This window comes from Rhinolophus ferrumequinum, chromosome 6 (assembly GCF_004115265.2).
Source record: "Rhinolophus ferrumequinum isolate MPI-CBG mRhiFer1 chromosome 6, mRhiFer1_v1.p, whole genome shotgun sequence".
Lineage (NCBI taxonomy): Eukaryota > Metazoa > Chordata > Mammalia > Chiroptera > Rhinolophidae > Rhinolophus > Rhinolophus ferrumequinum.
The window spans coordinates 45,395,047-45,418,117 of record NC_046289.1 but is presented as its reverse complement, the minus strand read 5'-3'; the positions used below and the strand labels follow the sequence as shown (position 1 = coordinate 45,418,117).

General features: G+C 52.9%; 2 protein-coding genes across 5 annotated transcripts in view; both read right to left on the bottom strand.

The window, feature by feature from the left end:
- Positions 1-7,600, bottom strand: part of IGDCC3 (immunoglobulin superfamily DCC subclass member 3) — a 38,195-nt gene extending 30,595 nt beyond the window's left edge. For both annotated transcript variants that reach the window (XM_033107048.1, XM_033107049.1), the window contains exons 1-2: positions 7,242-7,600; positions 4,670-4,975 (exon numbers count right to left, since the gene is read on the bottom strand). In XM_033107048.1, coding sequence (XP_032962939.1) covers positions 4,670-4,975; positions 7,242-7,347 — 412 coding nt within the window. In that variant the 5' untranslated portion in view covers positions 7,348-7,600. The remainder of the gene's footprint in view (positions 1-4,669; positions 4,976-7,241) is intronic.
- Positions 7,601-9,882: 2,282 nt separating this feature from the next.
- IGDCC4 (immunoglobulin superfamily DCC subclass member 4) overlaps positions 9,883-23,071 on the bottom strand; it is a 37,617-nt gene continuing 24,428 nt past the window's right edge. Inside the window, exons 10-20 of one of the 3 annotated variants that reach the window (XM_033109345.1) lie at positions 22,531-22,701; positions 21,274-21,510; positions 21,017-21,118; positions 18,922-19,105; positions 18,124-18,251; positions 16,387-16,557; positions 16,005-16,142; positions 15,015-15,120; positions 14,332-14,560; positions 13,408-13,569; positions 9,883-12,815 (exon numbers count right to left, since the gene is read on the bottom strand). In XM_033109345.1, the coding sequence (XP_032965236.1) occupies positions 12,411-12,815; positions 13,408-13,569; positions 14,332-14,560; positions 15,015-15,120; positions 16,005-16,142; positions 16,387-16,557; positions 18,124-18,251; positions 18,922-19,105; positions 21,017-21,118; positions 21,274-21,510; positions 22,531-22,701 (2,033 nt within the window). In that variant the 3' untranslated portion in view covers positions 9,883-12,410. Of the gene's footprint in view, positions 12,816-13,407; positions 13,570-14,331; positions 14,561-15,014; positions 15,124-16,004; positions 16,143-16,308; positions 16,558-18,123; positions 18,252-18,921; positions 19,106-21,016; positions 21,119-21,273; positions 21,511-22,530; positions 22,705-23,071 lie in introns of all 3 variants that reach the window. The other 2 variants (XM_033109343.1, XM_033109344.1) reach the window with 2 other exon arrangements.

Here is a 23,071-nt window from a genome sequence, read left to right as displayed (position 1 = left end):
TTTCCCCAACAGTTGGGGCCAATGGGCCTGGGGATACACGCTTAATCCCGCCAGGGAAAAAGTTCAAGGCTGGAGACCCCAAGACCCAGGCATGAGGAATACCAAGCAAAGCAGTTTCGTCTCTGATTCACACTCCATCTGGCGAGGAAGAGAGTCTCAGTTCCTCTAGAGATAAACATGCAGAAGCAGCCGCCCCATGTTCGTGCCCTGAGTGTGTTATATTCCCCTGCTGATCCTCCCTGTTCACAAGCTTCTGTTCCTTTGAGCTGTGCTATCAATTATGAGGCAGGGAGAGAGAGAGAGAGAGAGAGAGAGAGAGAGAGAGAGAGAGAGAGAGAGAGAGAGAGAGAGAAAGCAAAAGAGAAGCAGAGAGAGAAACAAGAGAGACAGAGCTTTGCACCCAGAAGGCTACATGTTCATTTAGTTTTTACCAAGCTCCACGGGCAGGGGACGTGAGAAATACAAAAGAAAGAGAAGTCCTTTAGGAGCTTAAAATCCAGTGGAGGAGACAGATAGAATATCCAGCCACAAAACAGTTACTTAACAATACGAGCAGCCATCACTGAGAGGAAGGTTGAGCCTGAATGCCACAGACCACAAATACTGCTTGCCTTAGCAGGGGGAAGCTAAAGTGGTCTTTGGGGAAAGGTTGAGTAAGGATGAGCAGGGGCCGGAATAGACCGGGAAAGGCCCAGTGAAGGCAGGCATATCCTGAAGACAAGGAAGCCTTAATACCTTCGGGCAGAAATGAACCTCGGTCCAGCCACCCACTATTACAATGAGAAAAACAAACCCCAGAGAGGGTGAGTGACTTGCCCAGAGCCACACAGGACTCCTGGTGTCCAGGCATGGGCCTTTCCATCACACCTCACAGCTTTTCAGAAGTATCAGAAGGGGTTGTTCTGTGGAGTACTGCCTGGCAGGTAAAAGGACCTGAACCTCACCCATTGGCACCTACCGCGGTGCCATGGCATACATACGGGTGAACTGGTGGGCAGGAGAACGGATCTAGGCCTGGCCACTCACTCATCACACCAGTGACACTTCAGCTGCCGCACCTGCTTCCTGCGCTAGTGGGTACGCAGATGTGTGTTTGAGAGCCAGTGACAGAGACTCCCTCAGGGCCACCTGAGCTGAGCTGCTCCTTCAGGAGGACAGAAGAGCCTGAGTTCCACACACCGGGGCTGAGCGTACAACCTCCAGGTGACAAAGGCCTCCAGATTACCAGCCACTCAGCCAGGACCACTTTCCTCCACAAACCACTGCCCTGGACAGAGGCCCTCCAGGATCCCCTACATACAATGAGCCCTCCACACAAGCTGCACTCCCCAGCAGCTCCAGCGTGTAGTTCTCCCGACCCCCACCCACATCTGGCTCCACAGACCTATCCCGAGACTCTGCCCACAGGTCCACACAACTGTGGGTCTTGCTGCTAAAAGAGGATTTCAGAGAGGTTGGTTAAACTGCCCTCCCCCAGACAGCTGGAAAACAATTAGGACTTTACAAGTGGGTGGCTGAGTGAGAAGTAGTGACTCACTGAGGTGCAGACAGCAAGGGAGGAGAAGTGGACTTTCTCCCCTCTCACCACACCCCGCTGCCTCTTTCTAGGAGTCTGGGCTCAACCCCCGGGGCCTTGCGGGAAACACCACAACTAAAGACGCTTAGAACTTTACATTTCTCACCTCTAATACCTTCCCGGAATAATAATAGTTAATGATTAAGGAACATTTTCTATTTGCCCTGTACCTGTTACGTTCTTTACACGTGTTATCCTAGGTGATCCTCACAAGATTTCTCCTTGGTATTTTTTCCCCATTCTAAAGATGAGAAAACTGAGACTCAGAGAGGTTAAGTGACTTGCCAAGTCCATCTAGCCGGAGTCTCGTGGCCTCCACAGCCCACCCTTAACCATCGTTGGGCCTGCTCAGTCAGGATGGTCCCAGGCTGGGAGGGAGGCCATCTGGCTGAGACCCCAGCCGGCACTGAGACAGGCTGGCCTTCATCCTCAACTAGTGGTCAGTACCTAACACGAACCATGATACTAAATGAGCATTTCCTGGATGTTAAGCCTTGTGCCAGGTGCTTTACATCCATCACCTCATTGGATCCTCCAATATCCTGACCAACTATGGGATTATTCCCATTGTTTTCAAATGAGGGCATGGAGGTCAAGTGGGTTCAGTAACTTGTGCTAAGGACACATAATCAAGGAGTGGCAGCACTGGGGTCGAATCCCAGGGCCCGGAAGCCCACGTTCTATGGACTTAAGTATACTGCCCACAGACCCCACTCCAGTGACTGTGACGTGGGCATGGGCGCTCCTCCAGCACTTGTGGGCCCCCCGCATCAGCAGCACCTGGGTTCCTGTAAGACATGCAGAACCCCAGGCCTCGGCCTAGGCCTCCTGATGCCAAGTCTGAATTTTATCAAGATCCCCAGGTAACTCACAGGCACAATAAAGTTTGAGAAGTCCCGCTCTAGAACACATAACTCTTTACTCCAGTTCCCCAGGAGGCCTGAGACCAAGAACTAAGGCCAGGAAGTGAGGCGCAGGAACTGAGGGCTTCTGCCTGAGGGAACCCCAATTGTCCCCACTCCTGTAGCTAGCCCATCCCTCTTTGGAGTCATCCAGGCACACAGACCCCAACAGGTATGAGTCAATGCACATGTTTCCCTGGGTCAGGTGACCCACGTGCCCTCCCTGGAGTCTCACCCGTTTCACAGGCCAGCCCAGCTTCAGGCAATACCCAGACGCTTGGGAGGATCCCCAGGCCATCCCAGGAAGGGGTTAAGACAGAACAAGTCGTACTCGGGCTCCAATAATTCCACTCCCTGATAGATTTCCCTGGAGTGCTCCCTAACTGAATCCCAGTGAGGGAGAAAGCTGGGGGCTGGGAGCAGATTCAGGCAATTTGCTGTTGTTGGCCGTGTCAGTGAAACCACCTTTAAATGAGATTAATGTATTTGCTCCCACTAATGAGCGCCTCCGATGTGCCAGGCAAAGTGTGGGGTGTGCTCGTCCTCACAACCATCCCACCAAGTAGGATGTAAATTTCACAGGTGGGGAAACTGGGTGACGGAGAGGTTAATCTGCCAGGGTCTCCTCCTTCACGAGTGTCTCAGTTTTCAGCCCTCAAATGACAAGCACATGGAACAGCAAGGCAGAGAAACCAGACATGCTATAAGCCTGAGTACTCTTAGGACCCTGACCCACTCCATCCTAAAAGGGAGATACTTAGAACTGAAGCCCCCAAGGAATCAGCCCGTAGTTTAGTCCACCCTGGTCATGCCGTCTTTCAAGGGCAGCATCTGAGTCCACTGGGATGGAAAAGAAGGGCATTCCCAGCTGTCATCCTCTGGCCCAGAGTTCAGATGCCCCTGCAGACCTGCCCACACGGGTCTGGACCCCATCTGCCTCACCGGGTTAGTCCTCTGGGTGAATCTGTCTGTGACGGATGCTTAGCATGCGCCCTCCCCGTCAGCCCCTGTGGAGCAGGTAGGAGAAGCAGAGGGCTCCGGGGGACTCCTCACACCTTTTCAGCAAAGCACCCTCCCATGTCACACAACATCTGCAGTGCCCGCAGGCACACTGGTAGGGAGTTATTACCAAAGGAGGAAACCTAGGCAGCTAAGCAGCTTTGGAGATTTCTAGGGACATCAGCCTATGAAGTGAGAAAAGGGGACCCAGCCACCTGGTTGCTTGGTATCCAAGCGTTTCCCCCATGGTGCCACCAGCCTTGTGGGGAGAGAGAGCCCATATCAGACTTCCTGTGTTTGGGGGCAACCCCCACAGCTGTCCCCAGGACTCCAAAGGCTTAACCAGGCTGACCTCACTTACTGTGGCTTTCTCTAGCCAGAGACCACAGCGCAATTTTTAATCCTGTTAGGCGTTTAAGGAAACCAAACATCTTGAAGGTATTACCATTTATAGAAAAGCACATTTACAATGAACTATATAGAAACACCTGGGGATTTATCTCCCAGAATTCTAGGCTGGTGATGTAGGGGCCATCTATTCCTCGGCATTGGCATAGGCCAGGAAGAGCGTGGGGTCATCTCCCTGAGAAGTCTCATTTCTCCCATCGGCAAGCATCCTCCGGTCCCTACCCTCCATCCACACTTCTCTTCTTCACACCCAGCCATCTGCTCAGAGGCTGTACCAGCCTTCCCCTACACAGCCGGGAGGGCCGGGAGATGAGGGCTTGCTGAGCCAGAAGTGATTCGGTCTCAAGGTCCAGGGCTGCCTCCCAGACAGCTCCATATGGGGGCCTGGATCAGCCTCCCTTAGAACAAAGGGGAATCTTAAACTCAGCGAGAGGGCTCCTGCCTCAGAACGATTCATCATTCACCAGCCGTTCAGAGCAACTGTGCAAATGCCCTCAGAGCCAGGAAGAAACTTGTCAGCCATCAGACAGGAAAGAGGCAGCATGCCACAGGAGTTAAGTGGGAGGGTATAGGGTTCAGATTGCCTAGACTGGACATGTTCCAATCAGTTCAATGAGTATATGATATAATTCCACCACCACAAATAACTGCTATGCACCCATCAACTGACCCATGCTGAGAAAGGAGTCCTCTAGAAGGCTGTGTAAGATGGAACTGCTCCTCCTGCACCCCATTACCTAGACCCTCAGTCTGGGGGGCGAAAAAGTAAAAGGTGCCCACTTACTTGCAGCCTGGATGCGAGCCTTCCGGCTGACCACCAGCCCCAAACGGTTCTGAGCCACACACTCATAGTCCCCCTCGTCTGAAGGGTGGCTTCCTCCATCCAGCCGGAAGTGGAGGATCCTCAAGGACCCATTGGCTAGCACAGTGGAGTGGGTACTCTCTGACAGCTCCACCCCATTCTTTCTCCAGGTGATTCGCACAGGAGGGGTCCCTTCCACCCTGCAGCCCAACACTACAGGCTGACCAGGGACTGCAACATCATCGCTTGGCTCCACAGCAAATGCCAGTTCAGCAGAGTGGCCAAGACCTGCATCAGGCAGAGGAGATGAGAGGAAAAGGAGAGGTTAGTGTGAAATGAGCAGACAGGAAGAACTCCACACACAGGAGTTCCAAGTTCTCTGGATCTGTGCATCCCACCCCCATCTTTCTGTAATGTTCATAGGAATCGCTATTAATATGGAGACCTTTAGGCATTACGAAGCATCATCCTAGGCAGTATTGTACTTAATCAACAGGCCATCTCAGAGAGACAGACATTATTGGTACCAATCCCTCTTTTACGAGGAAACTGAAGCCCAGCGATAGCAAGCAACTTGTCTGGGTTCTCACAGTTACTTGTTACAAATCTGGGATCCAGAAGCAAGAATGAGTTCTGCACAGCTGTTGCTGGTTCTGTGGCCACCGCCGTTAGGCACTGAAGCCTCACACACTTTCAGGGCGCGATCTTAGGTAAAGCATTCAACCTGTCTTGTCTTCCTCACCTACTTAAAGCAGGAACAACAATTAAGACTTTGTGTCATAGGGTTGTTGAATATGATTAACAGACTCAAAGGCACTATGAAAAGTGAAAAGTTCTAGACAAATATACAGTGAGATACAAACAAATCATTGCTTCTTTTCGCTGGCAAAACCATCTGAGGCCTGGTGGCTGACTGATAGGGAGCAGGGTGTGTGGACACAGCACCAGGTACAGTCTGGGCTATGGACCAGCTCTACTGCCCCTCCTCTAGGATGCTCTGGGTTTAGGTCGTTTTGCCTTTGTCACTAGGAGAGATGAGGGTACCCAATGTCAACTCAGATTTCCAGAAATTCAGGAAGAGGGAGGTTCCTAGAACCTTGACTCCCAACAACCTTTCCACTCCTGCCGTAGAGGGATGAGCTGGAAGAGAAGGGCGAAGAGGGTGCTCCAGGAATTAGGAGAATCCTGAAGGGAAGGACAAGTGCTCCAATCCAATCCCAGGCATGAGGCCAAGTTGCCAAGTTCTCCAACGAGCAATGTACCAGACCAATTACAGCTTCACTCCAGGAGGAACAACCCACCTGGGCTGAAAGAGCAGTCACAGACCCCTCCTCACTTTTCCACGAAACTACCGATCCTAGAGCTGGCCCCTCCCCACCAGACCAGAGCCCTCCGGGGCTTGGGGAGATGGGGAAGTGGGTGGGGAGAAAGGAGGAGGAGGGTTGGGGTTAAGGGCGGTCGCCCCACCCTCAGGGATACTTTAAAACATTTGAGGATCACACCCCTTCAAACCCCTACCCATCCTCCCTATGACCTGCGTTTCAGCTACCTCAGCCCCCAACCCAACCCCGGTAGAGCAACTGTGGGATAAAGTTTCTCCTAGATGCGGACGCGATAGCCTGCTTCTCTGAGCTGAGAGGAGAGAGGAAACAGCCCGGCTGAGTGTCTGCTGAGAACTTGGGGTGGGCGGAGAAGGGCGTAGATGGGCACTCCTCTCCCGTGAGACGGGCCCATTACAGCCACTGAGGGAACCGGGTGGTGTGACGGAGCGCTGGGCAGCGAAGCCGGCAGACCCCGGAGCCCGGGCAGAGGGCAGCTGTGCGAATGTACACTCCCGCAAAGGGCGGGCACGTGGGCATCCTCGCCGCTCGCTCGCTCGCTCTCCGTCGTCGTCCCTTCCCCTTCCGCAGCTCGCAGCGTGTCTCTTAGGTCTCCTCCTCCCCACGCGCGGCCGCCGGGAATCTTCCTCCCTCCCTCCACAGTCGCTCCCTTGCACTCCGCGTCCCACTCCGACCTCCAAGTCCAGGACGTGCTCGCCCCGCACGGCGCAGCCCGCTCGGTCCTGCCCTCCGCGCCTTGCTCTGCTGTCTCCTGCCTCGGCCGCCTCGGGCTACTCTGTGCCCGCCGTTAGGCTCCCGCATCCCAGCTCACCCCCTCGGACAGGACTCAGTCTTGGGGTGCCCCCGGCTCGTTTCCCCTTCTCCCCAACTCCAGCTCTGCCGCCTAGCTCCCGCTTTGCCGCGCTCCTTGCCTCTCGGTCCGGGCTCGGGTCCCGCCCCGAGTCCGGGAGCCGCTTCGTATTTGAGCCCGTTTTCTCTCCGGGAGCTCCGTCCTCGGTATCCCCCCGCCGCCCCCAGCAGCCCGGCCTCGGTGCCCTCTCCCCGGGCTCCGACCCGTCCCGCTCGGCTCCCCTTCTTGGGCAAGTCGCTCCCTCCCGGGGTCCGCCCGCAGGTCCGCGCCGCTCTCAGGTCCGCCTCTCGCGCCCGCTTACTCCCCTCTCGCCCTTCCCGGGGCTCTGTCCGCAGCTGCCCGGGTGGCGGGCGCCCTTGCTCACCATCGCTCGGCGCGGGCAGCAGCAGCGGCAGCAGCAGCGGCAGCAGGAGCCGGGGCCCGCGCGGCGCGGGCGGGCGACGCGGGGGCGCGGCGCGCGGAGCAGCCATGGGGCTCTCTCGGTCCGCTTGCTTCGGCGACGCGCGGCTCCAGGGCCTCTCGCAGCTCACAGCGTCCCGCGGGGCCGGCGCCGGGGCCGGGGCCGGGGCTCCGGCCGGGGCCGAGCCCGGGCAGCGGGGGGCTGGGGCCACATGCCTGCCTAGGAGCGCTGGGGGCGCCAGGGGAGCGCCACTTGCGCCATCTTGCACCTACCGGGGCGATCTGTCAGCCTCGCCCGGGGTGCGCGCTCCGCACTCGCACCGCCCGCCCCTCCCTTCTCTCTCCGCCCGCCGCCTGCTACCCCCCTTCCCTCCCCTCCGGTCCCCTCCCCCAATCCCCTCTCCCCGGAGGCCCGGTCTGGGGAACAAAAGAGCCGGCAAGCGCTTTAAGCGGCCGGACATTCCCGGCAGCGCGGCGGACGCGCCCCCTGCGCTTTGAACTGTGGCTGGAGCGGCCGGCGCCTTCCCCGGCGGCAGCCCGGTACCCCCTCCCCGCGGGCTAGCCCCGGACTTGGGGGGCTGGGGAAGTGGGGACCAAGCGGACTGTGGAGTGGGTCCGGGCTGCGGAGAAACACGCAAAGCTGCGGGATTTGCTTTTACCCACTCTTCTGCACCTTCCTCCACCGTGTTCAAGTCTATATTTTCGAGCTAATTCCCTAAAAGCTGCACAAAGTTATCAAAGACTCGGTTTATCCATGAGGTTTTTGGTCGTTCCACCCAAAGGCTAGGACGTTTAGCTGCAAGACTAGCTTCTCTAGACTGAAGCGTTCTGGAGCTTGCGTGGATGGGAGGTAGGAGAGGTGAAAAGGCAGCTTCCTCCAGGGCCGGGAGAGCAGACCCAGCAGGACAATTAAAACGCTAAAGTAGCCTAGGTTCCGACCCTGGTGTCTAGCGCAGCCAATCCGAGCAGTCACTCTCTGAGTTCACCTGAAAAATAATCATATCTCTCAACTCACCCCTAGAGACCTTTAAATCACACAGGTCCTGACAAATGGCCTGGGAACTGGAAAAGCATATTGAGAGTTAAAATTCCCAGTAACATTTCTCCACCCAAAGAAGACTCAATGTTTCATGTCAGAGAACACATAAGGAGACAGCATAGGTCCCATGTGAGAATGTTATAGGAGGTAGATCTGCCTCCTAGGAGATAATAACCATGCGAGCCCTCAGAGATCTCAAATCTTCGTCACTCACTCTTAAATGATCTTCTGTTCAGTCCAGCATGATGAGCTAGTCCAACAAAATTATTGAACATCTACTAAGTTCTAGGAGCAGGAGATTGAAAGCGGGTAGTCTCTGCCTCAGTCAACTGTTTGCTCCTCTAGTGTTAGACTGAGATGGTGGAGGAATAACCAAGTCTCTTGATAATAACTCTGGAATCTTGGGATTAAAAATGTTACCCGTATAGAAAACTAGCCTCGGTGCAGATGAGTAAAGAAATGCAGGCCTCCAGAAAGCAGACAAGTTTATTAATGCTGGGGTTTGTGCAGCCCAGGGACTCCTTCCTCTGTAGTAGCAATCGGAAGATAAGCCTGGGAGGCAGCACTTGAGGCATGTGAGCAGTGGGAGGTGATGGTGAAATTCAGGCTTAGGAGACACCAGCACACTCCAAAACCCCAAACTGATTTCACTGTAAGGAAGGGCAGGAATGATGGGCCTCTACTGGAGGGGAAGGGGGGCCCTCCCTAGGCGTAGTCCTGGAACTCCCTCCTGCAGGGCTTGAATTCTCAACAACTCCTTCTTGGCTTGTCCTGGACTTGGAGAGGTCAAATTGGTGTCCTGAGTTGCTGTCATTTTAAATTCATTTTGACAAGTGTTTAATTCTTCTTTATCACAGCGCTTGGTCTGAGAGCGATATGCAAATAATGGCTATTCTGCTGCATGCAAAATGTGCAGTATCTCTCCATATGATCTGTCAATTAACTCGTGTCTGGCCCACCAATGCCTTTGGGGGTGGTCCTGGGCAGGGCAGCCTCTGGCTCTTGGTTCTCTCCAGCAGAAAAAACATGCACGTTCCAGGCTCCGTAAAGATCTTAGCAGAGCAGCAGCCAACCACAATCCTGAGATGAGTGTGGGGTATGATTGTGGAGCTCTGTGTGTGTGTGCCCACGTTTGAGTTAATGGACACGAGGGTGTTTGTGAAGGTGTGCACACGTGGATCTCTGAGCTTGCCCATGTGTGAGTGTGCAGCCATGAGCAATTTTGGAGACCAGAGTTATACAGAATAATAGTTGTGGAGCCCAAACCTCTGGAGTTATTTGTTCACTCCCTTGCACCCAAGAAAGTTAAAAAAAATGTGCTTCCAGATGGAAAGAGAGCCCCATCTCTTGGGGATGGCCTAAAAGAGTGCTATCAAAGAATGCATCTTTCCTAAGTTTAAGTCTTTTTCCTAAGTGCCTGTTGAGGGAGGAAGATGGTTCAGTTCTTTCCCATGACTACCTGCTCTCTACCCTCAAAACCCAACATTTCTCATCTCGTAGGATATACATTCTCTATGCAGAAAGGTTCCGGAAATTCTAGACATTGGTTCCGAAAGATAATTCCACATTTTTGGAAAATAGTTTATTAATTCATTATAAGGACAGATACATGATCAATGCCTTGGGTTAACACTAAAAAAATGTCATATTTGTAAGGAGAAAAAAACGCTGGAAAAAAATTAAATAATATAGCATAAACTAAATACAGACAAATAAATGAGCAGGTACTGATTACACTTGTCATGCATCAAAAAAAGGTTTTTAAAATGAGACTCAAAAAACGTAAGACATCGATGGTAGGTGACAAAGGGATTAATACCCTGTAAAAGGCCAATAGACTCTTTTCTAATAAAAATACTGCTACAAAGACACAAACCTAACACTTCCAAATTACCCAGAGCCCAAATCATATATAATACTAGTGAGTAATGGCCACTTTCTTATCAACTGTGAGTTATAGGCAGATACCAGATTTATTACTTATTTGCTTTTGAGAAACAATTTTCCACCCAACCTAATGGGTTATAAATTGTCTCATTTGCAGCTATTTAATTTAAACCAGAACCTCAGTGCCTGTTAAACAAGAACATGAAAAATGACTATGTGGTGTAATGCTAAGAGCCTACTGTTAAAACAGCCATTTAATTCAGGGCAGTTTTTTTTTTCCCTTTAGAAAAAAAAATCAAACCAGCAAAATAAAACGAGGCTTTTGACCTTCAGAGCAATGATAAAACATATACAGTGGTGTTAGCCACAGTAACGCTGAATGCTACAGAAATAGTACAAGTGACAATTCTGTCCTTAATGCGATACAAAAACCAACATTAATAATCTTTAGTGTTATCATAGGCTGGTTGAAGGAGGGGGAGGAGGAGGAAATGTAGGTGCGGATGTCAAACGTGAGTGACACCCGAGTGTAATAAACACAGATGCTGAAAGGGTCTGAGGAAGCTGCAACTCCGCTGAGAGACATTTCACCATTAAAAAAAAAAAAGAAAAAAGGAAAGATAGACTGGTTATTTCTAATTTGGCCCAGAAGCCATAGTTAACCCTTGATGTGCCAATCAGTTAAAAAGATGCATTTAAGGAGAAAAGACCCCAGATTCCATGCTCCTGTGAGAATAAATGACACTGTTTTCTCTACACAGGAAATAGAAGTCAAGCTTGTCCCTGTGTGGTGGGTCATCAGAAAATGATTTCAGGATTGAATTTAAAGAAAAAAAAACAAATGAAATGAACCAATCGCCCTTGTCCTGTGCAAAGATGTCCTTTCTAGACCCCGGAGGATGAGAGTTCTTTTACCCCCACCCCATCAGCTCATGTTCAAGGCCCACAGAGTGGGAATCTGCTGGGCTGCGGTGCCCCTAATTCCCACTCTCCTTCCTTCCTTTAGCTTCAGCTAGGAAGGAAGGTTCCAGACCCCTCCATCCAGCCAACCTACCTTCCTGCATAAAAGGGAGGGAGGAATTTTATCCTGAGCCTCTGGGTCATATTCCCTTTTCCCCATCTCAAAAGTCCCCTTGTGTGACTTGGATTCATCACCTCCGAGGAGAGTCCTCCCATCTCAATCCCAGGGAGAAAGATACAAGGGAAGCTGGAAGGTCTTCTCTAAACCTGCACTGGGGGTGGGCCGTCTGCCTGGGGAGGGGGCAGAGGGAGGCGCAGAGAGAAGAAGGGGCAGGAAGGTAATGGGTGAAGTGACTGGCAGACACAGGAATCACACTATGGCCTCAAAGCAGACATGAGGTAGTCATGTTGTTAGGGAAGGAAGGTGGGAGAACCACATGACAGTATGGGGAGAGGAGCGAGAGACAGGAAAGGCAGACATTCAGAGGAGACACAGAACAGTGGAGACGAAAGGAAAGATTATCGGGGAAGAAGTGAAGGGCATTGGAATTGGGAGAGCAAGTTGACTGGGAGAGGGACCACTAGAGCCGTGAAGGGGAAGGAAGGAGGGGAGAGAAAGAGAAAGCAGATGTTGAAAACCAGGCACTTTCCAAATTATAGAAGTAAATGCAGAGTTGCTCTGAGGGGAGCCAGAGTCACCCTCTCAATTTGGGCAATGGGACATGGGTGATGGGAGGTGATTCAACTAAAATGTTAGGTATTCAGAGCCTACTTGCACTCAGCCCAGCCAGACGGAAAATGGGCTGAGGCTGTCTTTGTCAGACAGGGCACTGCAGACACTCGCAGAGTGTGTAATAAAAGGCTGGGTGACAGAGGTGGGGGGCCCACAGGCCTGGGGACTGACCAGTCTGGGGCCCTGATCTGACCTGGAGGGTCAGTTAGGCTACAGTGACCACTGCCTGGACCGAGGTTTCCCAGCTCACCAACCAGCACACACACATGTGCTTCCCATATGTGTACATCACATACAGCCATGCTTCACATATCTCTCACGTATCACATGTGTTACAGAGTATGGGGGAGTGAATAATCCATTTCTTCCTCTCCCCCCTTGCCAAAGCACCCTAGGAGGCTCCAAAAGGCTTGATGATGTTCAATATCTTCAGGTGCACACGTGTACGTGCATGGCCACGTGTGTCATATGCCATAATCCAGATCAGCCTGCCCCAAACTGCCCCTCCAGGGGAGCTAAGCAGAAGAAGAGACGGGGGCTCTGGGCAAGCCAGGGCTGGCTCCCAGAGGGCAGGGGGCCTTTGGCTGGCAGCTGTTCCCGGGGGCCTCCTCCAGCGCCTCACTGGACTGCAGGTCTGGGTAGGGGCAAGAAGGTGCCTGTGGTAGGCAGGTAAGTCTGTCTGGCCCAGTGGCTGCCTGCTCACACCCTCCCAGCTCCCTGTCCAGCCAGTCTCCCCCTTGCCCTAGATCCACAACACCCGAAGTGAGGTCAGGAGCTTCCGAAGGCAGGGGATCCTCAGGTTCCAGGTCCTGGAGGTGGAGGTCAGGCGTCCCTGTGGAGGCACTAAAGTCAGAATGGACAATGACTTCAGCCTCCACCTGGTTCCTGCAGGCGGGGGACGGCTTCTTCCTCCCATTGCCCTGGTCAGAGTAGAGAACACAAAGACAGGGTGAGGGTCACTGAGTGGAGAGAGACTGATACCCACCCCCTCCCACGCACCCCAGAGCGTACATCACGTGAGACCTGGTTAAGGAAGCAGGCTGACTGCCCTACAAGAGATGGTGACTGGACACATGGGAAGGGAGGGGGAAAATGTGCCCTTGCCCAGGAGTTCCAGAAGTACCAGATTTAATCAGGGCCTCAGTGAATATGAAGGGTTGGAGGCACTCAGGCCAGGCCTACCCTCAGACCCATGGGAACTCTGCTCTGGCCTTCTTAGGTCTAGGTAGAGGAGGGACTGTCCCCAAAAAGGAGAAATACAGATTCCTGCCAAGTAGCAAGCCCTCTACCCACTCCCCTTTGGAGGCTCCAGGGGCCTCTTGACTAGACCTCTATCCCCAGGAAAGCTATCACCAGGGGTCTCCAGAGAACTAGTGAGTTCTTGCACTCCAGTGCCCTGTCTGACAGAGACAGCCCCAGCCAATTTTCCTGTCTGGCTGGGCTGAGTGCAAGTTCTCCACAAGCATGGGGACCTTTCTCTCCTTTCTTCCCCTTTCCTCCCAGGACACTGACCTTTATGGCGTCATACACCAGAGCCTGCAGCAACAGCGTCTGCCCAGTTCCAGCAGGGGGCAGCAGGGCCCGGGTCAGAGCTGGCATGGGGCCCGCCTGGGGCAGCTCACAGCCCGCCCAGGAACCTGCCCAGCTTGGTCCACCTGGCTGAGCCCATGAGATCTGCCCGGGAAAGAGAAGCAGGAGTATTGAGGGACTGGCTGGGTGAGGGAAGTGGATGGAGGCCCCTCCACAGACTCTGGCCTCCTTGCCTCCTTCCTCTCAATGCTGTGGGGAGGAGCGCAGAATGGACTACAAGGCTGGGGGTGAAGTGAGGATGGAGAAGTCCTCCTGCAGGAAAGCCTAATACCAGTGTTTTGGCAAAGCCCAGAGGTTTCCAAGCCACACAAAGTCTCCTTCAGAGAGTCAGGGAAAGGATGAGGAAGGACTCCGGTTGAGCAGGCTGGTCAGAGAAGGGCGGGATGAGCCACCGCTTCCAGCACGGAGCGGACCTGCCCTCCGTGGCCCACCTCATCTGGGTCTTAGTCTCACTAAGCTACAGCAAAGCTGACCAGCCTTTTTTCCCCATAGCTGTGTCTTACGTGTCTCCCCAGCTCCCAGGATGAGGAGGGATCTGGTGTTCTGGCCACCATGAGTCACTTGCAGAAAGCCCATCAGCAGCCCTCCTCTCCTTCCATGAGAACCAGGCTAACCTATTCTGCCAGGGATGGAGGCCCATCTGCTTCCCAGGCCTGCCAACCCTTTCATGGAGGAGGGAGAGACAGTGCCTTTTCTTCTGCAGCTGGTCCTGTGAAAGGGAGGTTAGGGTGGGTGGGTGGGGGTGTTCTCTCACAGGGTCGCCTGTTGTGCTCTCGCGCCCCCTGGTGTCCTCTTCAGGAGTGGGCCACAATGTGGGGCTCTAACCTACCAAGGTTTCAGGCTCACCTTTCTCTTGGAATGGCTCCGGCAGTCTGAAACGCCACCACCCATAAGACTGTGTACTTCAGCCCTGTCCTCGATGTCTGAGGGTGGTGAGGACCAGTCCTGGGGATGGGGGTGCACAAGGGACTCCAGTTCATGGGTAGCTGGAGGGCTGGGGGGTCCAAGGTGGGCTCGGGAGTACAGCGCAGGGTTCCCAGCGGTGGCAGTGGAGGTCAGGCCTGGGAGTGCTTCCCTGGAAGAGATGATGGGCACGGTGGTCAGAGAGTGAGGGGTGGGGGAGGGGCTGGGACTTAGTCCAGCCTATGTCCTTGCCTATCTCTGGGACTTGGTTTCCAGTCTGTGTAATGAGTAAGGAACTCTGTTGAAAACAGTGAATGGGACCCTTCCTCCACAGGCTCCAGGCATCTGGAGATTTGGGGTCCCTCTTTCCAAGATCCTGGCAGCTACGGAGGAAGTGAGAGACAGGCAGCTTTTCTTATGCCTGCCCTTGCTGAAGGGGTAGGGGCTCCCCTAAATCCACTCCCCACTCTCATGAGGACGTCACCCCCAATCCTTTCATCCCAGAGTCCCAACTTTAATGGGGCTTCTGGGGGTGCCGAGGACAAGTCACGGCCACCTTCCCAGCTCTCTCCTCTCTGTGGCCCTTCTGGAAATCTCTCTGCAGTTAGGCTGGCTCCTTCGCCCACCTGTGGGGGCCGCGGCGCAGGCCAGCACACATGCAGGCCAGGAGGCAGAGGAGACCCAGGCAGACACCCACGACGATGCCTGTGACTGAGTGCACGTCCAAGGAGTCTGCTGGCGGCGAGAGAACAGGTCAAGGACAGGAGAAGGCCCAGGGGTCACACATCAGGACTTCTGGTGGTTTCCTCGGGGGACCCCTGGCTGGCGTCTCACTCTGTGGACACTCAAAATCTTCTGATGCAAGGCCAGGAGGGCCCCGAGTCTCACAGAGACCACAGTGACCCCTCTCCCGCTGTCTTCCCCACTTGACATCCAGAAGTTGTGGTCCCTCCCCATCAGCTTGCCTGCTGACCAGGGATGGTTTCAGGGCTGTGCAGCAAGTATTGTCGTGCGGGGCACACGCTTACAAGGGCTCTGTGCTTGATTTAATGCTTTGCTGTCACCATCTTGAAACTCTTCCTAATTTTTAAATAAGGGGCCCCTCAGTTTCATTTCACACTGGGCCCTGCAAATTACATAGCCAGTCCTGCTGTCCACCTCTACCCCACAAAGCTCATCACCTCTCCAACCCAATCCTCCAGTCAAAGCAATCTTCCAAAGAAACCAAGCCACTCTCCCCAAAATCTGACCTCTCAACTGAATCACCACTCGACTCCTTCCAATTTGTCCTCTCTGCACCAAACTGCCGTGTTTCCCCGAAAATAAGACCGGGTCTTATATTAATTTTTGCTCCAAAAGACGCATTAGAGCTTATGTTCAGGGTATGTCATCCTGAAAAATCATGCTAGGGCTTATTTTCCAGTTAAGTCTTATTTTTGGGGAAACACGGTAGAAGGGCAGTTGTCCAAAACAATGAAAGTGTGATCATGTCCTGCAACAGGGCCTTGGAAGAAATGACTTCAGGGTTAGAAGTAAACTCCAGGGGCCTCTGGGGGCTTCTGGGGACCTCGGGCTGCCCCCGGATAGACCCCACTCCTCCCTTCCTGCCCTCTTACCTGAGAGCTTCTCCTGGAGAGTGATCACATCCTGCAGGCCAGAGAAGGGCCCAGGCCCCACCTCTGTGCGTGCCCCCATCTTGAAGAAGTACCTAGTATCACTCTCGAGGCCACGTACCTCTGCACTGAAGATGTTTCCTAGAGGGTAGGGAAAGCAGGGCTACTGGATTGAGTAGGGGTGGGATGCAGGGTTGGGCAGGAGAGCAGGACTAAGGCAGTCTGTTCCTCCCACTCAGGCAGTAGCTTCTGCCTGTTCCTTCTGGAAACCCCTAGAACAAACCTCAGGTGCACTCTCACTACTAACCCAGCCACTGGAGAGGTTGCCAATGGGGGAGAAGCTGGGGAATCTCTTGCTTCAATGCCCTGGGGTGGGAGCCCTCACCCTCCGTGGTGAGCAGGGTCCACTGCTGCTCAGGCTGGGTATGGTTGCTGCTGTACAGGATCAGATACTCCACAATCTCCCCATTGGGCTCCGTGGGGGGGCACCAGTGCAGCAGGACAGTGGATGGTGTCAGAGAGCTCAGGCGCAGGTCAGATGGGGGCGTCGAAGGGCCTGTGTGCACAGGAGGAGATGGAGAGAGGCAGGGTCACTGAGAGCCCCAGCTGGGAGGGGAGGCAGCTGGGAGACAGGGCGTGAGGCATGGCCTCTCTTCTTCCTCCTCAACTGGGACAAACCACAGAGCACAATGAGGACTGGTCTCTAATTTGGGAATTTCTGGAAAACCGTTGGGGAGGGGGGCTTCACCACGGTGCTCTCCTCTCTGAAATTCTTCTCCACTCCTTGGAGCAGAGATCCCTAAACTTCCACAACCAGATACTTCCAAGGGTGAAGGAGACTGTCTAGTATTCTAGTGACCTAGGGGCAGAGCTCACCATTTTTGGGAAGGCTTACATTTTATTTTAAACTCTCAAACTAAGTTTGCCATCTATTCCATGGTCAAGTTTAATATAAACATAGTATTTAAATTATGTATCATTTAAAGGTCGTAGCTCCCCTTGCCACCCCAAATCTTTCAGTAAAATTGGTTGATGCCTTGTATAGCCTTTGTCTGTGCCCCCACAGGGTCATGGGCACCCCACTGTGAGAAGTACTCCCTGGGCAGACTCCGTGTTTTGTTTTTAGAGAAGAAGCTGACCTGGGAGGTAGGGGGTGAATGAGGAAGGGTGAGAAGGAGGAGCACGAGGTGACTGGTGAGTTGAGAAGGGATAGATATTTGGGGGTTCAGGTTTTCAAAGCCTGACAGAGGGTGGAATGGGAATCCAGGGCTCTAAGGTGTAACAAAGCCACAGCATCACAGGCTGCCAGGAGCCTCTTTGACCCTACCTGATTCTCTGCTTCTCAGGCTCCAGTTTCCCCATCTAAAGAAGAACCGTTCCCCTCTGTAGCATGGTCAATTGTGCTGGGGACCCAATAATATAAAGTCTCCTTTGGGAAAACATCAGGTCTCCCTAAACTCCATACACAGTTTAAGACCATAATAACTGAGGCATAGGCGGGTGAGAAACAATTTGAAAGCAGTTTTAAAAAAAGCAAATTCATGAGAACAAAGTGCCTTCACACACCACCCCACACACATTTTCCTATGTCAGGTCCGGGGACAAAGGTCTTCTGTCGATGGGAAGGTGAATTGTCTTAGGGCTGGCAGAACCGAAGAGCCTCTGCTGTGAGAACAAAAGTCCATTTGTTTTGAAATGCCATTTCCAGAGGGTTCTAGAGTCACAGACTTGCAGAGCAAATGGCCCCATCCTCTTTCTATAGATGAGGACAGAGGCCCTGGGTAAAGAAGGAACCTGCCCAAGTCTCCCTGTGTGTCAGGGGCAGGATGGGGACCCGAATGCAGAATACAGTTCACCAGCCTCGCCCACCTATCCCCTCTTCACCAGCTCAGTGGGGTCTTGGCACAGCCTCTTAAAAGAAGCTGCTCCCCTAAATCCTATGTTATTATTTTTATGGGTAAATGGACAAGACCAGCACAGGGCTGGCTACTTCAATGCAAAGCGAATGACAGACACTGATGAGATTCTGAGCCCCCTTCAGAACAGAGTGCTTCTGAGGCCAGAAGGAGTTGAGGAAAAGATAGACTGGTGTCCAGAGGGTCGGGGGTGGGGGGCCACTCACGGTCAGGCAGGGTGGAGCGCTCCACTACGGAGCCGAAAGGCCCATCCATGTCCACACCGTGGGACTGGACTGCAAACTCATATTTGGTGAATGGCTTCAGCCCGCCAATGAGGATGTCTTCTCCCGAGCTGTCAAGGCAAGAAACATGACTAGTGCTCACATTTGGAAGAAGCTCCACCAAAGCTACTCCCATGGCCCCAGCCCTAGCCCCAGGCCCTGCCCAGAGGGGAATCTGCTCCCTGCATAGGGCCAGTAACCTCAGCCAGAGAACCCACACAGAGGTTTGGATGTAGACTGCTCCCAGGGTATCATGCTCCATGTCCGATGCCCAAGTCAGGCCCCCTCCTCCAGGAAACCTTCCTGGATTAATCCAAGTCATCCTTCACCCAAGGAAGCATCTCTGACGCATAGTTTTCTTGATTTAATTTTCCTTTAGCTGCAATTATATATATCTATTGCTTTTTATGTGATGTTTCCTCTGCCAAACCAGCAGCTTCTGAGAACTGGGGGTCCTCTTAGGAGAGCAGCTGGGTGGTCTCTTCCCCATCATACAGGGAACCACGCCCTCTGAGGTTGAAGGAACAGGTCTGTCTGCATCATGCTCCCAAGGGTTCAGCTCAAGGCTCTGTTGTAAGGGATGGAATACGATAGACTCTCCTTTTCCACCCTCAGACCCTCGGGGTACCTGCAGTGTAACACGTGCGCCCTGAAAGGTTCCTGAATCCCCCCAGGGTCCCTTTCCTCATCACCACCTGCTGCCTTCCTCCTCCCTCCACAGGATTGGCCCCTCTTCCTCACCTAGTGTAATAGGTGACCAGGGAGGCATTCCTGAGCCCCCAGGGGCTGAAGCGCACAGTGTAGTTGACAATCTTGACTGTGGTGAAGTCAGGTTTTTTCCACCGAAGCCAGATGGATGTGGAGCTGTTTGATTCCGCATGGACATGGGCAGGGGGCAAGGGTGGTCCCCTCTGAATGGGCAGGTCTGGAAGGTGAAAATTAGAGTGTGGGGAAGGGAGGAAGGACACTCATCCTGAAAACGTATGCTTTACAGTTCCCAGCTTACAGTCATTTTCTTCTGTCCTCTCTTTTGCTCTTGTGAGTTGGGTAGCATCATTACCACTTCACAGATGAGGAAACTGAGGCTCCCAAGAATTTAAGTGATTTTTGCCAGGGCCATACATACAGCAGACGGTAATAGAGAGGCAGCAAACCATGGCAATTAAGAGCACAGATTCTGGAGTCATGCTGCCCTGGTTCAAATTCCAGCTCTGCCACTTACTAGCTGTATAACCTTGGAGAGGTTACTTAACCTCCCTGTGCCTCCATTCCCTGCTCTATAAGTGGGGCTGATAATAGTATCTAATTCATAGCGTTGTTATGAGGATTAAGTTAGTTCATATTGGTCAAGTATATAAAAATATCTGGCATATTGTTATGGACTGAATGTTTGTGTCCCCCCCAAAAAAAATTTCATATTGTTGAAATTTGAATAGATGGTGAAATGCTCATGAATGGAATTAGTGCCGATCTTTGTCCATTCAGGCTGCTATAATGAAGGACCATTGACTGGGTGGCTTATAAATAACAGAAATGTACTTCTCACAATGTAGCCCTCACAGTTCTGGGGGCTGGAGTTCGAGATCAGAGCGCCAGCATGGTTGGGTTCTGGTGAGAGCCCTCTTCCAGGTTGCTGACTGCTGACTTCTCATTGTGCGGTCACATGGCAGCGAGCAGAGAAAGGAAGCAAGTTGTCTGGTGACTCTTAGAAGGGCACTAATCCCACTCATGAGGGCTGTACCCTCCTGACCGCGTCTAATCCTAATTACCTTCTAATATATCACAATGGAGGGTATGGTTTCAACATATGAATTTTGGGGGGGACACACACTTGCAGTCCCTAACAGTGCCCTTATTGAAGAGATCCCCAGAGAGCTCTCTATTCCTCTTTCTGCCACTGAGGACATAGCAAGAAGATGGCCTATGGTCTATGCACCAGGAAGTAGGCTCTCACCAGACATTGATTCTGCCAGTGCCTTAATCTTGGACTTCCCAGCCTCCAGAACCACCATATGAGAACCAAATGGCGCTTGTATAAGACTATGGTATTTTTGTTACAGTATTATAGGATGACGTGTTTATTATATAAACATAAAATAACATAAACTCCATGAGAGCAGGTACCTTACTTGTGTTGTTCATCACTAAATTCCCAGAACAGAGCTGGCACATAGTAGATGCTCAGTAAAACACTTGCTGAATAAGCAAACTGGAATTAGAACCCAGGTTTCTTGACCCTGGTTAAGTTCTCCTTTCACTAAACCACACAATTGAAAATCAGCCTGGGAAGTTCGGGGTGAGGGAGTGTCATGATGGGCAACAGAGGTGTCCAGCACAGGGCCACGGTAGTCACTGCAGTGGAAAGACTTTTGCCTGAAAGCCAGGAGTCCCGGTTCCAGTCTAAGCTCTGTGACACCTTGGACAAGTCCCTTTACCTCTCTGAGCCTCAGTTTCCTGGTGGGCCACATAGAGATACTCTCCCTTCTTACAGTGGTGGGATCATCTGACAGACTGTAGGTGGACGTGTTTTAAAAATTGTCTTAAAGTCAAACTTGGGGTCACAAGTCACTGATCAGCCATGGGATTTCTCTCTGCCCTACCTTCCAAATTGGCACTGCTCATGGGCAATGAAAATACTGTAGCAGACCTAGAAGACAGTGCACAAACTGGAGCTTCTTTCTATGACAGAGGCTGTCTGGAGCCAGAAGAGGATCTCTGAGCCTAGGAGAATGCATTTGGGGGTGGCTGGGGCTACCAGATGGCCTGCCCACCAGGGCTGGCCCAGAGGAAAGCGAAAGGAAGCCACACACAGAGGCCTTGCCTGAGCCCCTCTCACCTGGCGTGGGAGCCTTCTCCGTCTTGCCCTTCCACACTGCTGCATAGCCGTCCTCATGTTTGTTGAATGCTACAAGCTTCACTTCGTACAGCCGGCCAGGGACTGGGGAAGATTACAGGGATCACTGACTAGCTAGAGGAACCCGCAGGGTCACTCCCTTGTCCCCAGAGAGAATTCCATCTCCAACTCCTGCACCCAGCTGTCCAGTCTCCCGCTGCAGCTACATCCATCTCGTTCCCTCCCCCAGCCCTCCTCACCTAACTGAGTCAGCTCATACTGCTTCACTTTCTTCTTGAGGCGGACAGGCCCCACATCCCAAGCCTGGTCTCCACGGCCCCCCGGGGGGCTGTCACCATTGGCCTCCTCCTCGGCCCCCACCTCCCGCCAGTACAGTTTGTAGCCAGAGATCTGGGCAGGGGGAGGGGGAGGCTGCCACGACACGACCAGGGACTCCATCCTTGCCCGTACCTTCAACTCTGCAGGGGCAAAAGGGACTGGGGGCAGGGGTGAGCAGGATAGGAGAAGAGGAAAGAGAATGGGGAATGAGGAGAAAGAGGCCAGGGGTGGGAGGGGGGGAAGAGGCAAGAGGAGGAAGAAGCAGAAAGACTGGCATTGAGTGAGAGCCTTGCCAGCTTTCTCCCAACGCATCACCACTCAGCCACCACCCGAAGTGCCAGGCCTGGGCTGGTCTAGAGGTGAACTTACTATTTCACAAACCCAGAGTGCTGAAAATGGAGGGATGTCTTCCTGAGCGTTTGCACAGAGGTTAGCAAGGAGTACCTCTGGGGCAGGGCTGACAGTACCTAGCACAGAGTAGGCTCTATAATTCTTCTAAAGGAATGAATGCATGGCTACTGGCAGATAAGGGGGTCACAAGGGTTGCTAAGGCCAGGAAGGAGGGATGGAGCCATTAGAGTGGGGACTCTACTTGGAGCCCAAAAGTTGGGAGCTTATTATGTATTAGACACTGTTCTAAGCACTCTGTACATACATTTTAACTTTATTCTCACAACTCTAAAAAAATAAATGAAAATATCATTATCCCCATTTTACAGGTAAGAAAACCGAGGCTCAGAGCAGTTAAGTAACTTGCCCAAGGTCACACAGATAGTATGCACACAGGTTTTGTCTGCATTTAACCACTCGACCATTGGGCCTCTCAACAAAACCAATAACCATAGTCATGGAAGCAGCTGCTATTTAACAAGTTCTTATTGTGTACTAAACACTTTGTTTACAATATATTATCAATCCTCACGCCTCGATTGGCAGTAAATGAAGCCTTAGAGTTGTGAACGGTTTGTTGGAGGTCACATGACAGAAGGGACACTTGAACACAGATAGGTCTGCGATGGCCAGCCCTCTACCTCTACACCCATCCTCCCTGACCCATCAAGCAAGGGGAGCCATGGAAGGTCTCTGATGGAGGGGGTGGTTGGGTCTGGGTTCCAAGGGCACACATACACCCACGCAATCATGCATGCCACCTGGTCCTGTCCCCTCCGAGCCCGTACCATGGCTCTGGTTGTGCATACTAGGTGTCCTGTGCTGCATCCACTGCGAAGGTGCCCCGTAGCCAGCCCCCGTGCCGGCCGAAATCCGTACGCGATACACCTTGTTGGGCAGAAGTGAGTTCAGCGTAAGCTGTGTCTCATTCCCTGGCACCTCGGTGGAGAAAATCTGATCTGCTGGGACAGAAAAGACTGGCTGCTGGGAGGCCACCTGGGGACCACAACCCCTAAATTCCCCTACAACGACTCTTCCACCTCAGATCCTGGTTCTTCAGTGCCCAGTGGAGCCTGAAGCCCTCTCACCTGCGCGGACTCCATGGCTCCAGGGCTGACTCCTGGGCTTCCCACTCTAGCTGATGTAGCCATCAGCCTTGGTTCAGAGTGGGGAGAATCATGGCATGCTGCCCCCACTTCCCCATAAGCTGGCAAGGAGCCTCCCCCCCAACACACACACACACACACACACACACACACACACACACACACACACACACACTAGGGCACAGGCACAGGGGTTGCCTGTGAGGGCTTTCGGGCACCACCT